The sequence below is a fragment of the Furipterus horrens genome, unplaced genomic scaffold, assembly GCF_987537825.1.
Source record: "Furipterus horrens unplaced genomic scaffold, mFurHor1.1.pri manual_scaffold_2, whole genome shotgun sequence".
Classification (NCBI taxonomy): domain Eukaryota; kingdom Metazoa; phylum Chordata; class Mammalia; order Chiroptera; family Furipteridae; genus Furipterus; species Furipterus horrens.
In genome coordinates, this window is record NW_028327172.1 from 188,841,475 (window position 1) to 188,855,155 (window position 13,681).

Here is a 13,681-nt window from a genome sequence, read left to right on the forward strand (position 1 = left end):
TGGTTCTCCTAGTTTCTGGTCTGTTTGGCTGAAGTAGTTATCTTGGTGATATACATTAATGTGCTCATGAGCCACTTGCCATAAATTGCAACTCAGCTACTGGTTCAATCCATGCTAAATTTGCAATCTGCCTTTACTGAAGTGCAAAATTGACTTTCTTGTTTCAAAGTGGTACAACATGCAAATTAGTCTCATACCTTATTTTCTTTCTCAGGTAAGATTATCTAGGCTCAGAGAAAGTTTTCACGTTTTCACTTTGTATGAACAGCTGTTTCAGCACAAGAGTCTTGTTAAATGTGAGTGGTTTTGATAATGCTCCATTGGAAACTATACCTGATAACATGGTACTTATTCCTTAGGACAAGTCAAATTATTTCCCAGAAAGAAACCAAAGTGGCTTCAGCTATTTGGAGGCTTGTTTGCTTGACAATGTAAGAGTTACCAACCCGTGTCATGATAGAACATCAGTTTGTTCTGCTGACTTTATGTGCTGTTTTATTGTAGATTGAGTAAATTTGTAATGAATTGTTTTAACAGGATAATTCCACATAGGCTTTATACCCGTTGACTGTGCTTTCATTTGTAAAGAGCTGAGAAGGAGATTGATTTTGAAAATATTAGAGCATACCCAATAGGTGGCTTAATGAGTCCACTTCTGCTACATGCACATGTGTGCACACATTTACATTACACATAATTTGGCACATGCATTGTTAAACTTCATTAACTTTAATTATTTTTAGATAGTTACATGTTTAAGAATCATTCTCAAGTCAAAAACAAGAGCTAGTGCTTATACTGATACTTTTCCTGGGTTATAATTAAAGTACTCCAGGGGAAAAAATGTTTCAGGTTAACCATCTATTTGAATAGTCAATTTTTAAACATCTTTGAAGTGTTACAATCAAACTTAAGGGACAGTTTATTTAAAAAAGAAGTGGGGCCCAGCTTCCTTTTTGAAGAAGAACATCATAAAAAATATTTTTATCATATAGAAGATGCAGATTTTGATTGGTGATGTTGATTTATTTTTAGAACAATTTGAATAGGTTTTTTCAGTTAAAGAAATTTGCTCAGTTGGATTATATTTCTTGTTAAGATAAAATTTTCTGTGGAATAAATTATTTAATGTAGACCTATTTCTAAATATTTATTTATGCCTGAATATAGAAAATATTTAGGATACAAAGTAATATCTATAAGCATATTACAACAACCAAGTATCAAAGAAGTAGGAAGAATATTAGAATTAAGTGGAGCAAGAACAATCTGTAAAAACTCTAAAGGAATTTTCACTTGTACTGGAAAGGAAGGATTAATCAGGAGAAGTGTGTGTGTGTGTGTGTGAGAGAGAGAGGCAGAGAAAATGAATGTGGCTGAAAGAATAATACAGTTTTTTAGCTTAGTATAGAAACTTAATAAATGTAAATCAAATCTAAATCTGAAAAATCAAGCTGTTTATAAATGTCAGTTACTTGGTTTGGGCTGCTGTGGACATATTTCAGGTAAATTCTTTTCTGCTTTCTTTTAATACTTTTAATACACATATTTGCTATTGCAGGCAATTTCTTGAAGTGGTTAAAGGTGTGGGTTTGGCATTCAACTCATGACTCTAATTCATTTTAATTATCTGACCTTTGGAGAAGTACCCAACTTTTCTAGGCTTCAGTGTCCTCATTGGAAAAATTAGAATATCAATACAATCTCCTTGGTGGTGTAAGAAATATGTGAGGTTTTTTGTGGAAACCATTTAGTGTAGTGGTTGGTCTATAGTAGGTGTTCAATAAATTGTAGAGATGTGGATGTAGCTTCAAAATTCCTGCCTGTCAAGTGCTAGTACCAGATGTGAATTATGTTAGAGTAGTCCCTGAATGTAAAGTGTTGCCTTAATTGCCCATTTCAAAAGAAAATAAGAGTTAGATGAGAAAAGGCAGATTTTAGGACATCCTTAAGAGATCTCAATTTTTAATTGACAAAGATTATTGGTCTTCCTTATATTTATACCACTGAGAGAAATCTTTGAAAATTGTTTCTAATACCACCAGACACTTCTCTTTCCCCACAGTTATTTCACCTGCTTGTGACTTGCTTGCTTATTCCTAATGTTTGAGCTCAAGTGTCACTTTCACAAAAAAGGTTTTCCCACTGATCAGGCTAGGTAATATACTCCTTAATTTCTCTAATTATCCTTTATAGCATCTATTATTATAATTTTTTATAATTCCTGCAAGAAACTTCAAGGACTGTGTTTCATTTCTGTACTCCCAATGCCCAGCAAAATCTTTTAAAAGTTGAACATTCAATACATATTTGTGAATGAATGATTTAATTGGGTGAATCAATCAATGTCTTCAATAAGTCCTTCATGGCTTACGAGTTTAATTGTGGACCTTCTATTACTTGAGCAAGAGGTGAAGTAATAGAGGTGAAGAGGTGAAGGACTTGAGCTTTTTGCCCCTAAAAATAAATCTATTAAAGCTATTATAAATGTTTTGATTTAGTAGGCAATCATTGGTCAATATTCCAGAGTAACTCAGATGACTTTAGATGAGGTTCTTGGCTCATCAAAGACTGACTTATGTGGCATAGCTGTGATTTTACAAGGAGTTGTGGCTGAGAATGCTTGGGCTGTGGAATCTTCCCCCCTAGTAGAAATATGCTGAGGACCTGATAAATTATTACTTTTTAGACAGTACTCCTATTGCCTTTACTGATGCAGATAAAATTGTGACTCAGATTCCTTGCTATGCCAGCCTCTTAATATGTTGGCATGGATCTAAATCTTTCTGGATGACTATTTTATTATAGCACAATTTCATTATGATCATATCTATCAAGTCTATATTAAGAAGAAAAGCATTGTACAAGCGATTTTTAAGTTTAAATGTAATTTTCTGAATATTTTGAAACAGAAAAAAACTCATTTTCATACAATGTGGATGCTTTAAAAATATTATTTAGCCACCCAAGGTAGGAATAAAAAAAACTAGCAAGATTCCTTTTACAATGTTTTATCAGGTCTCTACATACAGTAACTCTACTCTTAAGAATTAAAACATATTTTAATCTAAAGTGTGAAAAAGTTATAAATTATGTTATTTATATTTTCCCAATATTTAAATAAATACATGCTCTGAAATTCATAACCCATGTATACACATTTACACATAAACACACACAAGCTTACATATAAAAGTCATAATCTAAAGGGAGGCAAAAATATTTAAGGAAAAATATTGGGTAGAAGGATCTGGAGCTAAATCCAAACTGGAAGGTCAAATGAAGACTTCAGTTAACTGAAATCATCTGATTTGGATGAAGAGAAACTGAAAGTAACTCAAGGTATCCTGGAAGGTTGTTATATCCAGGCAATTTGGACAATTTAGGCAGAGGCTGTCAATGCTCCTAGTGAATATGAAACCATTTTCATTGATCAAAGACAACTAAAAATATTGCAAATAAATCAATGCTTAATTCTTGCCTAAAGCACCTCAGTTTCTCTGCCTGTCTTTTATCTTGACTCTACCTAGGCTTTGGGTAACCAGAAAAATATACTCCCTCAGTAGGAAAGAGAGGGCAGAGCAGACTAGAGACAAAAAGAATATCTGAAAGGAGGAAGTGGTAAGTTTGTTTAGGTTTTATTTTTTTCCCTGTGAAAAGGTTAGTTAACATAACACTATTTGAAAATGTGTGTTTTAAATATATTTTTACTGAAGTTAGATGATTGTCTTATCTGCTAAGGCTGCTATAACAAAATAACATAGATTGGATAGTTTAAAGAGCCAAAATTAATTTTCTTATTGTTTCAGAGGTTAAGAAGTTCAAGATCAAGGTTCCATTAAGGTTCCAGCAGGTTTCTGACTCTGGTGAGGGCTCTTTTCCTGGCTTGCAGATAGTTTCCTTCTTGCTCTGTCCTTATAAAATACAGACAAGTGTTCTGTGATGTATTCCTCTTCCATGAACACACCAATTCTATTTCGTCAGGGATCCATCCTTATGACATCCTCATTTAACCTTAAAGAGCCTATCTTCAATAACATCATGTGGAGGCAGGGGGTATCAGGACTTCAAGATATGAATTTTGAAGGGACACAATTCACTCTATAGCAGTGATTAAAATCTCTTAACATTTTAATGTTTTATCTTCTTTGACATTTGTTGCTTTCTACTCTCCTCAGTTTGATAGCCTTCATTGCCTCATTTTCTGCTTTCAATTTATATATAGAAGAAAGTTGTTTTGATTATTATAATTGAAACAAGAGATAAAAGAAGAGTGACAGATGAACACACATACACAACTCTTTTTAATATTCTAATGCATTTAGGAGTGTGTCAGCCAAACTGGGTTGCCAAGTTTCTCATTGTGAGCAAATGTTCTAGGTATGTCTTTTCATAGCATAGTGAGGTGTGAATATCATCCTGTGCCTTGGATGGCGAGAGAGTTCTTCCAATCTTTGTTGTTTTCCTGATTGCCAGTTTCTAGACTTCACTGACAGTTGGAAAAGTCACAGAAACGGACCAGGAATCTGATATAATAATTAATGAAATACCCTTCTTATACAACACACATTGTTTATTTGGATGTTGAAATTCTACAGCTCTAGTTTTTCCTACATGGAGCATGACATACGGATGTAGTAGCCTGCTGCTTAAAAGTATGTTAGCTGTGTGCCAGGTGCAGAAGGACCACTCAGTCAAAGTTAACTGTTGTTGCTGTTTTTGCTATTGCTAATTTTTTTCCTAGAAGAGCTTTCTATATTTGTATCATAATGTTAAGTTATAGGATTTAGTCTAGTGTTGTCACCTTTACTACATCCAATATGTATTTTGATTTTGCTATTATGTTTTGTATTTCCTCAAATACTTGCATTTTGTATTTACTCATAATTATTTCTCTTTTCAGCTGCTAAAATCCTTTTTGTGGTTGACTTCATCACATTGTCTTTTGCTTCAGTGGTCCTCTACTTTTATTATTATTAGACATGATGACCATATTTTAATATATATATATATATATATATATATATATATATAAATAATATATCTTCTAAAATTTTGTTTCCTGATATGATTTATGAGTGATACACTTTTTCCTTTCAGGGGCTTAATCTTATTTTTTGCCCTCTGCTGGATTATTTCTATATAATATACATTTGATGCCTACTATGTGCTGGACACTAAGTTTTTTACATGCATTATCTTTATTTGTTATTCATTATTCTATTGTAGCAACGACTTTAAGGTTTCAAGAGGTTACACAACTTGACAAATATCTCATAGCTAATAAAGACCAAATTCAGTATTTGAGTATGTCTGATATGGGGACCCAATACCCTAATCACTTAGCCAACATTTTGCAATTTCTGATCCCTGACTACTGGAGATAGCATAAATAATGAATAAGGTTTCCTGCCAATGAAGCCTGAGACTAAGTTTTTAACTAACTCGCAGTATTTATACTTGTAAGTACTTAGAATAACTATAATGCTGCTTTTCAAAATTGAGCAAGAAAAGAATTATCCAGCTTAGTGTTTGCATCTGGAGAAAGGGAGTGGAGTGTCCTTTGCTCTTTACCTGCTCTAGGGTTATGCTGGCAGTAATGGTGAACATATCTCCTGAAGCAAATCCAGGTAATACTCTGGTCAAGTGTACTTGATCAAACTTAGAACTTCTGCTCTGCCTAGTGAAGCCTCTGACAAAGAGGCTTTCTCTACTAGAGACACATATTTAATATAAAAAGCATTGACCTAAATAAATAAATAAATAAAAAGCACTAGGAATCCCTATAACATAATTAACCACAAAATCATATATCTTCAAGAAATCCTAATATTTTACATTTTCAACTTCTAAATATGTAAGTAGGAAATCAATGAACTCTTTAAGACCTTCGTCTCTGGTAATTCCAAATTGAAGACATACATTTCTTATTTCAATGTCTGTATTGAGAGTAATATTACTATAGCTTATGGAAATACAAACATTGAATTAAAAGCTAATATTGGGTGGAAATGAAATACAATAAATAGGGAGTTCAGCATTTTCATTACTACATTTCATTGTTTAATGTATGACAGAGTCCCCTGGTAACAATTTATGAAATATTTAGCATGTTTATTTGGAGAGGATGTTTTTCATTTCTATTTTTTTAAAACACTACTGCTAATCCTCAGTAATTTATTACTTTGAGGTCTGGTTTCCGATGCTTCACTATACTTGTTTATTTCCTTATTAAATTAGATGTGTGGCTAACCCCTCTGAAGCCCTGTCAGAATAGCCTTGAATAAATGTCTTTACATTATTGGACTTTTTTTTTTTTCTGTATGTGACTTATTGATATTCTAGAAGATAAACCTGTTCATTATTAGCCTTGTTTGTTTTTAATTTAGAAGAGTTAAATTACATTTTATTAAACTTCATTAGCTTCTCAAGCAAGCAATATAAATGTAGCTTGTGTTCTACAAACCTCCTGTTAGTCACTTTATCTCATTGCAGTGAGAGTAATAAGTTTAAATAAATTTTCTTTTTTTGCACTTGATAATACTTTTTTAGAAATTGTGTCAGATCACAGTCATGATTGACGAATTGCTTGGATTTGCTCCTGTTTGCCTGTTGCTGCTTTAATTTGTTGATAATGTTTGAATCTGCCACCTCGCATCTCTGTCCCATCAGTTTCCTTGCTTCGGGCTATTGTGACTAATGACAAAATGATTTCAAACTAAATCATTTTTAAAAATTCAAATGAGGCTGAGGCTGAGGTACTTTTCTTGTTTGTAACCACTGTGTGTCTGCCAAATACTGATGGAGCCGCTCAAGTCTACACACTACATGAAACATTGCTTTCACTGACACATCCGTTATTCCAAAACTCGAAGGCTGTGTGAATAGTATTCTTTTTTGTGCATCCTGTGCCAGGTAGGTCAGCAGATTTCTCATTCCTTTTGTGGTTCGTCACCACGGAAAATGACAGACTTTTTACATAGTAGACCTTGAGACATCAGTACAAAATAACTGGAATATCATTTGACTGCTTGGCAAAGAGCCAAGGTTTAAGTCTCAAATCAGTCTAATTCTGTTTCCCTTCTTTTAAGTTCTGATATATAGAGTATATTGAGAGACTTTGTAGGTATTCTTAGTCACACTTGGGATTGAGTCAAAATAATTTTTGTGCCCTAGGCATTATCTTCAATAGTCGAGAAATCTACCTTGTAAACAAAGACATAGTAACCTGGAGGGCAGGTAGAAAGTTTTTATTTTTTTGTTTTTTATACTTTATTTTTATTGTATTATTTCCATTACCATTTAGTCCCCTTGAAAGATTTTTTAAAAATTCCTCTTTAATTTCCTTAATTTGAAAAAAACCTTCATTCTGTACTATATCCATTTTATTTTAATTTACTTAAAATGAAGTAGGTACCTGCTATGTTCATTAGCCTACGATGATTAAAAAGATCGTCTTTATGCTCTAGAAGTTCACTGGTAATTTTAAACTGGAAATAAAAAGATATGATCTTTGTTTTCCAATGGTAATCCCAGTGGCACACTTCATGCTGTACCCTCCATTTTCAACAAGCTGCTCCTTTCATTGATTCTTGTTTTTCAATCATCATAGACTGATTCTCTCTCTTTTGCCTTAGGATCACTTTGCACTCCAGGCATTTTCTTTAAGTCTATTATACATTTATTTGACATTTATAACTTGTCTAATTGTAGATGTTGTTAGAATATAATTTTCAAATCTTCAAAACATGAAATAAATATGGAATGGACATAAATCCAACGTTTTGTTCAACTCATTAATTAATGAGAGAACCCACTTAAATGGTTAAACTGGTTCAAAACCTTTCTGAGTAATAGCTACAAATAACCTTTTAAAAAAAGGAATATTAGAATGAGGTCTCTAGATTAGGTACCGAAGTGGTTAAAATCTTACAGGGCCAAAAATTCATAACTTTCGGTGTTTTTTCCTACTGGACAGGAACCTACAAGTTAATATGTAACTTCATAGTTACATATTACCATTTAGTACCTTTATTTTTTTAACCATATAATTGACTGTTACAAATACTCAACTGACTCAAAAGGATGGGTTTAGTTTATCAAGTTCTTCAATGCCTCCTCCACATTTGTGCATGAAGAGTCTGTACAACATGGCAGAATACTCTATGTAACTCAATGTATGACTTCCAGCCCATCATGACCTTTCTGCTCTTATTTTTCCCTACTGTAAATTAGGATCTGGAATGAGTTGATCACTAAAATTTCTCCCTGTTTTAAAATATTGTTATTCTTTAAGACTGGAATTAAAAAGAGGAAAATATCATGGTTCTTTAACTAGTGTGTGGCATTGGGAAATGGGGCCCCCTAATGGTCTTCAATGAATTCTGGGCACGCCAGCCTTTTAATTACTATCGTAGAATGTCTGCGTGGGTGAGTGGAGGTTTCTCCTCACAAGAGGTTTGGGAACACCTTCTACAAGACCCTTGATTTAATTGGTCTGTATATGTTATCTAGTGCCACAACAATGCTGAGTAACAAACAACTACAAAACTTAAGTGGCATGCAATGAGTTATTTTTACTCTCAATTCTATGAGTGCATGGGAAAGTTCTGTTGATCTTGGCTAGGCTTGGCTGGGCAGCTCATCATCTCTTACCTGGGAAAACTCACGTATCTAGTGGCTTCTAGGACAGCCTCACTAGGGTACCTGATTCTGCTCTAAAAGATTTTTCCATCAGCCTAGCCTAAGTTTGTTCTAGTGTCGGTGGCGGGGTTCTGAGAGTGGGAGAAAGCAAGTACTCATAAGGCAAGATTCGGAAATGACACACCATGACTTCCACCACATGCAGTTGGCCAAAGAAAGTCATAAGGAAGCATGTAGGAAAATAGACACCATCTCCTGAAGGGAAGGAGTGGGAAACTCATATTAAAAGGGGCATAAATGTGGAGAGGGAAGATGAGTTGGTGCCATTTTTATTCAATTTTTAAGATTCATTAGGCAGGACTAAATCAGCTTTATTGAGCAAAGCCCTTCAGAGTACTCTACCAAATGCTCTATGAATGTTGAGATTTTCCAGTCTGACAGGTAGGAACATGCACTACCCTGGCCTTGTGTATGCCAGGTATTGCTTCTAATGCTTTTAGGTGGTTCTTTGGTTCTTTCTGAAGCCTTCGGTAGTGACCTCATACTTAATATCTGATCTGTGCTTAGCAAAATACTCAGTGGGACTCTTCAGATTTTTGGAGCTCTTTTTTTTTTTTTTTTTTTTTTTTTTACAGCATACATTTCTCTGTTACGTTTTCCTTTGAACTTTAGCCACCTTGATTTCCCTAGATTCTCAGTTCCATCTCCTCAGTTCAGGAGTCTGACAGTGGTTATAGTTCTATGTTGTCTAATGACCAGTGTCTTCAGAAAACATATTTTGTCTAGTTTTCTTGGTCATTTCATGCAGGACAGTAAATTCAGCTCCTGTTGCTCAATTTTGGCCAGAAAGTGAAATCTCCATTTCTTAGAATTTATTCTTAGGAAAAAGAGGGCTTTCTAAAGACTATGGATGATCTAACTGTTGGTAGAAAAAGTCAGTATGAAAATAGCAGATTATAGTTGAAAACATGTATTTCCCTCTTGCTTGACCAATTGGTCTTTTATTATTCTCTTCCTTTCTCTTCTTGGTATATTTGTTATTTTTTATTGTATCATGTGTGTGGGTATTCATTTTATCTTACCAATGATAGTGTAAGCCTTTTTTAGATGTGAATGTACTGTATACTTCTTTATATTCTGCAGCATATGTATTACATTCTACAGTTAATTGTAGTCAATTAATGATTCTCCTTTTCTGTAAAAAAGGGACTCAAAACCTGAGGATTAATTAAGTGATGTTTACAGTGCACTTTGTAGGGTAGAAGTGCATGGTAAATAATGTAATTCAGCTTAGGTTGATGTCAATTTTGGTTTAAATTGTCTCCACTAAAATTAGGGGTCATATGTTAAACTACAGTTTCTCATGAATTCAACCACCCCCTACTTAGAAGAATACTCCAGGCTGAGAGGAGGAACACTTTCTAAACCTCTCAGATCCTGTTATGGCTCTCATTTTGTGAGGCTTATTTCCTTTCTCAGAAAACTTGGTCATAATTCACAAATATATGATATATAGATTGAACACTTTCAACCTGTTGGATGAGTGTGGTATTGAGAAAAGATTATATTTGTAGAGTGAGTATTTGTCTGTAAAGTGAACTCTCAGTTCATATTATCTGTGAACTTTCTTGTAGGTTGACTTCTTATAATCACACACTTGTGAGTTGTTCTTCTCCCTCCCTTTCTCCTCTACTTCTCCATCTCTTCATCTATCATTTATTTTATAAAATGATAGGTGGAGAGGGCATAGAAAGTAATTACTATACACCCTTAATATAACAGTTTATTCTAATTAAAAAGAAAAAGTTTTTACAGAAAAGTCAGACTACGTCTAAGGAAAGACATGATTATTTGGGGAATCATTTGAGCAATTGTTTTCTTTCATTAGTATGGGCAATCTATAGCTGGCAATACAGTTATTTATCATGCCTGTCAAAATACAAGAAGAATTACTTTTAATATTTTTCATGTATCTGCCTTTAATACAGTCTTATTCTACACATAATATGATTTGATGGAAAACACTGAATTCTATGTTGATTTAAACATGTTTATAGGTAAATAATTTGAACTCAGATATTCATGCAATGATAGTGTTGCTGTTTGTATGTCTAGAACATTTTATTTAAAATCTATTTTCCTTTGTTTTCTCATTATTGTGGTAAAATCTAAAATGCATTAGGATTTCTAGATTTGTTTATGATTGCCTATATAAGATTATGAAAATAAACTCCAGGATCTGGAAATGAAAGCTTTTGGATTTTTTAAGGAATGTCATGCACATATGGATGGTTATTATTATTGTTAATCCATACACAAGAATAGGTAAGTTTCTTACTGTTTATAAAGCAAACATATATAAAAAGCTCACTGAAATGTATACAACATGTCACAGAATATTTATTCATAATAAAACTGAACCATACTGTTATCATCATAAACCCTTAAAATAAAGTCAAGTGTAACTGTAGCTTATACTTTTGAAAGCTAAATTTTCTTTTTATAGATTTAAATTCTATTTATAAGAATGGAGAGCATTTTGAGATATAACTTTTTGATTGAGCGTTTCAAATATATACACAATCTTTCTGGTAAGCTTTTACATCAAGGTGAGGATTATAGCATATTAATAAAGGTTTATTTTATCGACACAACTCATTTTAATTATTTGATACATTTAAATTTTGTATATATTTACATAAAATCACATATCAATGCACTTGTTATTATACCTTTTCAGAACATAAATGCCAATCTGAACATGAGGAAAAGAACAAATGCCTTGGTTCATTCTGAATCGGACATTGGCATCAAAACCGAGGTTGGAAACCATTCGAACAGATCTTCCATGGTTGTTCAAGGACCTTCTGAAGCCACATCGCAATCTTACTTGGCTTCCAGTCCAAACCCGTTCAGCCATGCAAATGCAGCTGAAACTATATCTGCTGCAAGAGTACTTCCATCTGCTTCTTCTACCCCTAGTAGAACTGGGTATGTGCCCCAGCAAGCTTCAGCGGGATCTGCTTTTACCCACCATGTGTTCGGATCAAGACTGGGGAGAGTTAAGACCACAGTTAATACCATAGGGGCTTCTGGGAAGTTGTCAGCCACTACTCCTCCTGCTCCACCACCTTCTGGATCTGGCACAAGTAAAATAGACAAATATGCTCGCATCCTCTTTCCAGTAACATTCGGGGCATTTAACATGGTCTATTGGGTTGTTTATTTATCTAAGGACACTATGGAGAAATCTGAAAGCCTAATGTAATTTTTTTTTTTTTTTTGCTACAGTAGTTTCCTAAAATATGATGAACTTAATGCAGAATGTCTTTTTAAATGTTTTTAAAGATAAACAATTGTTCTTTACTAAAATAAAAATGCTATGTAATTTTTCCATTTAAAAATTCAAGGCAGTTATTGGGAGAGTTAATTAATTCCTCAGTGAAGAGAAAATGAGCCAATTTTCATTTCAGAAAAATGATTTAAATAGAATCAATTCAACATTCAAATTAGACAGAATACATACCATCTTGAAAAGTTGGGACAAGAGAAATAGGGCTATTAGAAATATGTGTTGCATATTTATGCACTGAAATTTGAAAACAAATTATAACATTTTAAAATATACACTATGAATATCAACCGACCACCCTAAATTTCCCAGTGGCACTGTCCTTTATCAGAATTGTTTAATGGATATTATATTCGGTGGTGACCACTGGAGGTCCTCTTACCTAGTATCTGCAAGAAAAGGACTTTTCCTGTTAAATGAAACATTTTAAAAAGCAACATGGAACAAAACAAATGCTGACCAATGGAGTGAAACCTCTGCTTCATCAAAAAGAAATACAGAGACCAGGAAAATATGTTCCCTGTCTTATGTTGGCCAAACAGGACTTAATGGTTGACTTGAAAATTTGTGCTTTGAGCCAAAGGTTAACTCATTGTATGAATTCTTTTGATAGTTGGTCATTCAGTTATGTGTTCTTTCAACATATGTTTATTCAGAGCCTACTGTGTCCCAGGCACTATGCTAGGCATTGCCTCTCTAGGAAAGCTCCTTCAGCATTACCTACAATATTACTTAAATAGAACAGTCAATGCATGTGAATGAACCATAAACTATCAGAAGCCACCGCATTCTTTAATGGAGAAAAATTATTTAGAGTCTGTAAACATTCAAATATTTGTCTCCTATACTGATAGAGATAACAGGTATATTGTTCGCATAGCCACTTTTGAGATAAGTACACATTAGTACAACTTCAGCAACTGACATACAAATATAATTAAAATGGGGTATCAATTTTTCTGTAAGTGAAAAGCCCTGTGTGCCTAAAAGTAGGATTCTGGGCACTGTTAGATCTTATAGATTACCTGTCTGAAATATGAGCAGAATCAGAGAGTAGAGTTTGATCACAATCACGGATCATCAGAATTAGGAACTCAATACAAAGCCTTTTTAAATGCATTTCCCAACATAGATCTGGTGAAATGTATCAGTTGGTGAAATGCTAAACTCCTGGGGTGTTCGTAATTCTGTATTTTGGGGCAGTTTCATGTTTATTTGGGGGTAAGGTTTGTACAGTTTCATAACTAAGGTGAGTTTTTTAGAATTAAAAGAGCAGCAGCAAAGGAATGGAGTACAGAAAAAAAAGAAAGAAAGAAAGAAAGAAAACAGTCAACGGGGGATGTCACTGACTCTGTTATGCAATTTATCAAGATTTTCATGTACCAGCTTTTCTTTTTCATTAGGTAGGCTTAAAAAGTTAATTGAATTTCAGGCAGCCATCTTATGCTGCTAAACCTAGGTCTATTTTTTGTTGTATTGCTTCCAGATTTTTCTTTTATAATTCTCTCTCTCTGACCTGGTTTTTTGAATGAATGTGTTCTGGAAGTTTGGGGGAAGATTTTGAGAGAAATGGCCACCTTGCAAACAAGACCTCTTATTTTTTAGGAAGGAACTTATATTAATTGGCATTAGTTTTTCAGTTATTGAATTACTTTGGAGTGCTTTTGTCTGAGACCTGCAATATGT

At 33.7% G+C, this 13,681-nt stretch overlaps 1 protein-coding gene across 1 annotated transcript in view; it reads left to right on the forward strand.

The window, feature by feature from the left end:
- Positions 1-13,308, forward strand: part of GABRA4 (gamma-aminobutyric acid type A receptor subunit alpha4) — a 64,546-nt gene extending 51,238 nt beyond the window's left edge. Inside the window, exon 9 of the mRNA XM_090266917.1 lies at positions 11,384-13,308. Within this exon, the coding sequence (XP_090123043.1) occupies positions 11,384-11,911 (528 nt within the window). The 3' untranslated portion in view covers positions 11,912-13,308. The remainder of the gene's footprint in view (positions 1-11,383) is intronic.
- Positions 13,309-13,681: the final 373 nt, after the last annotated feature.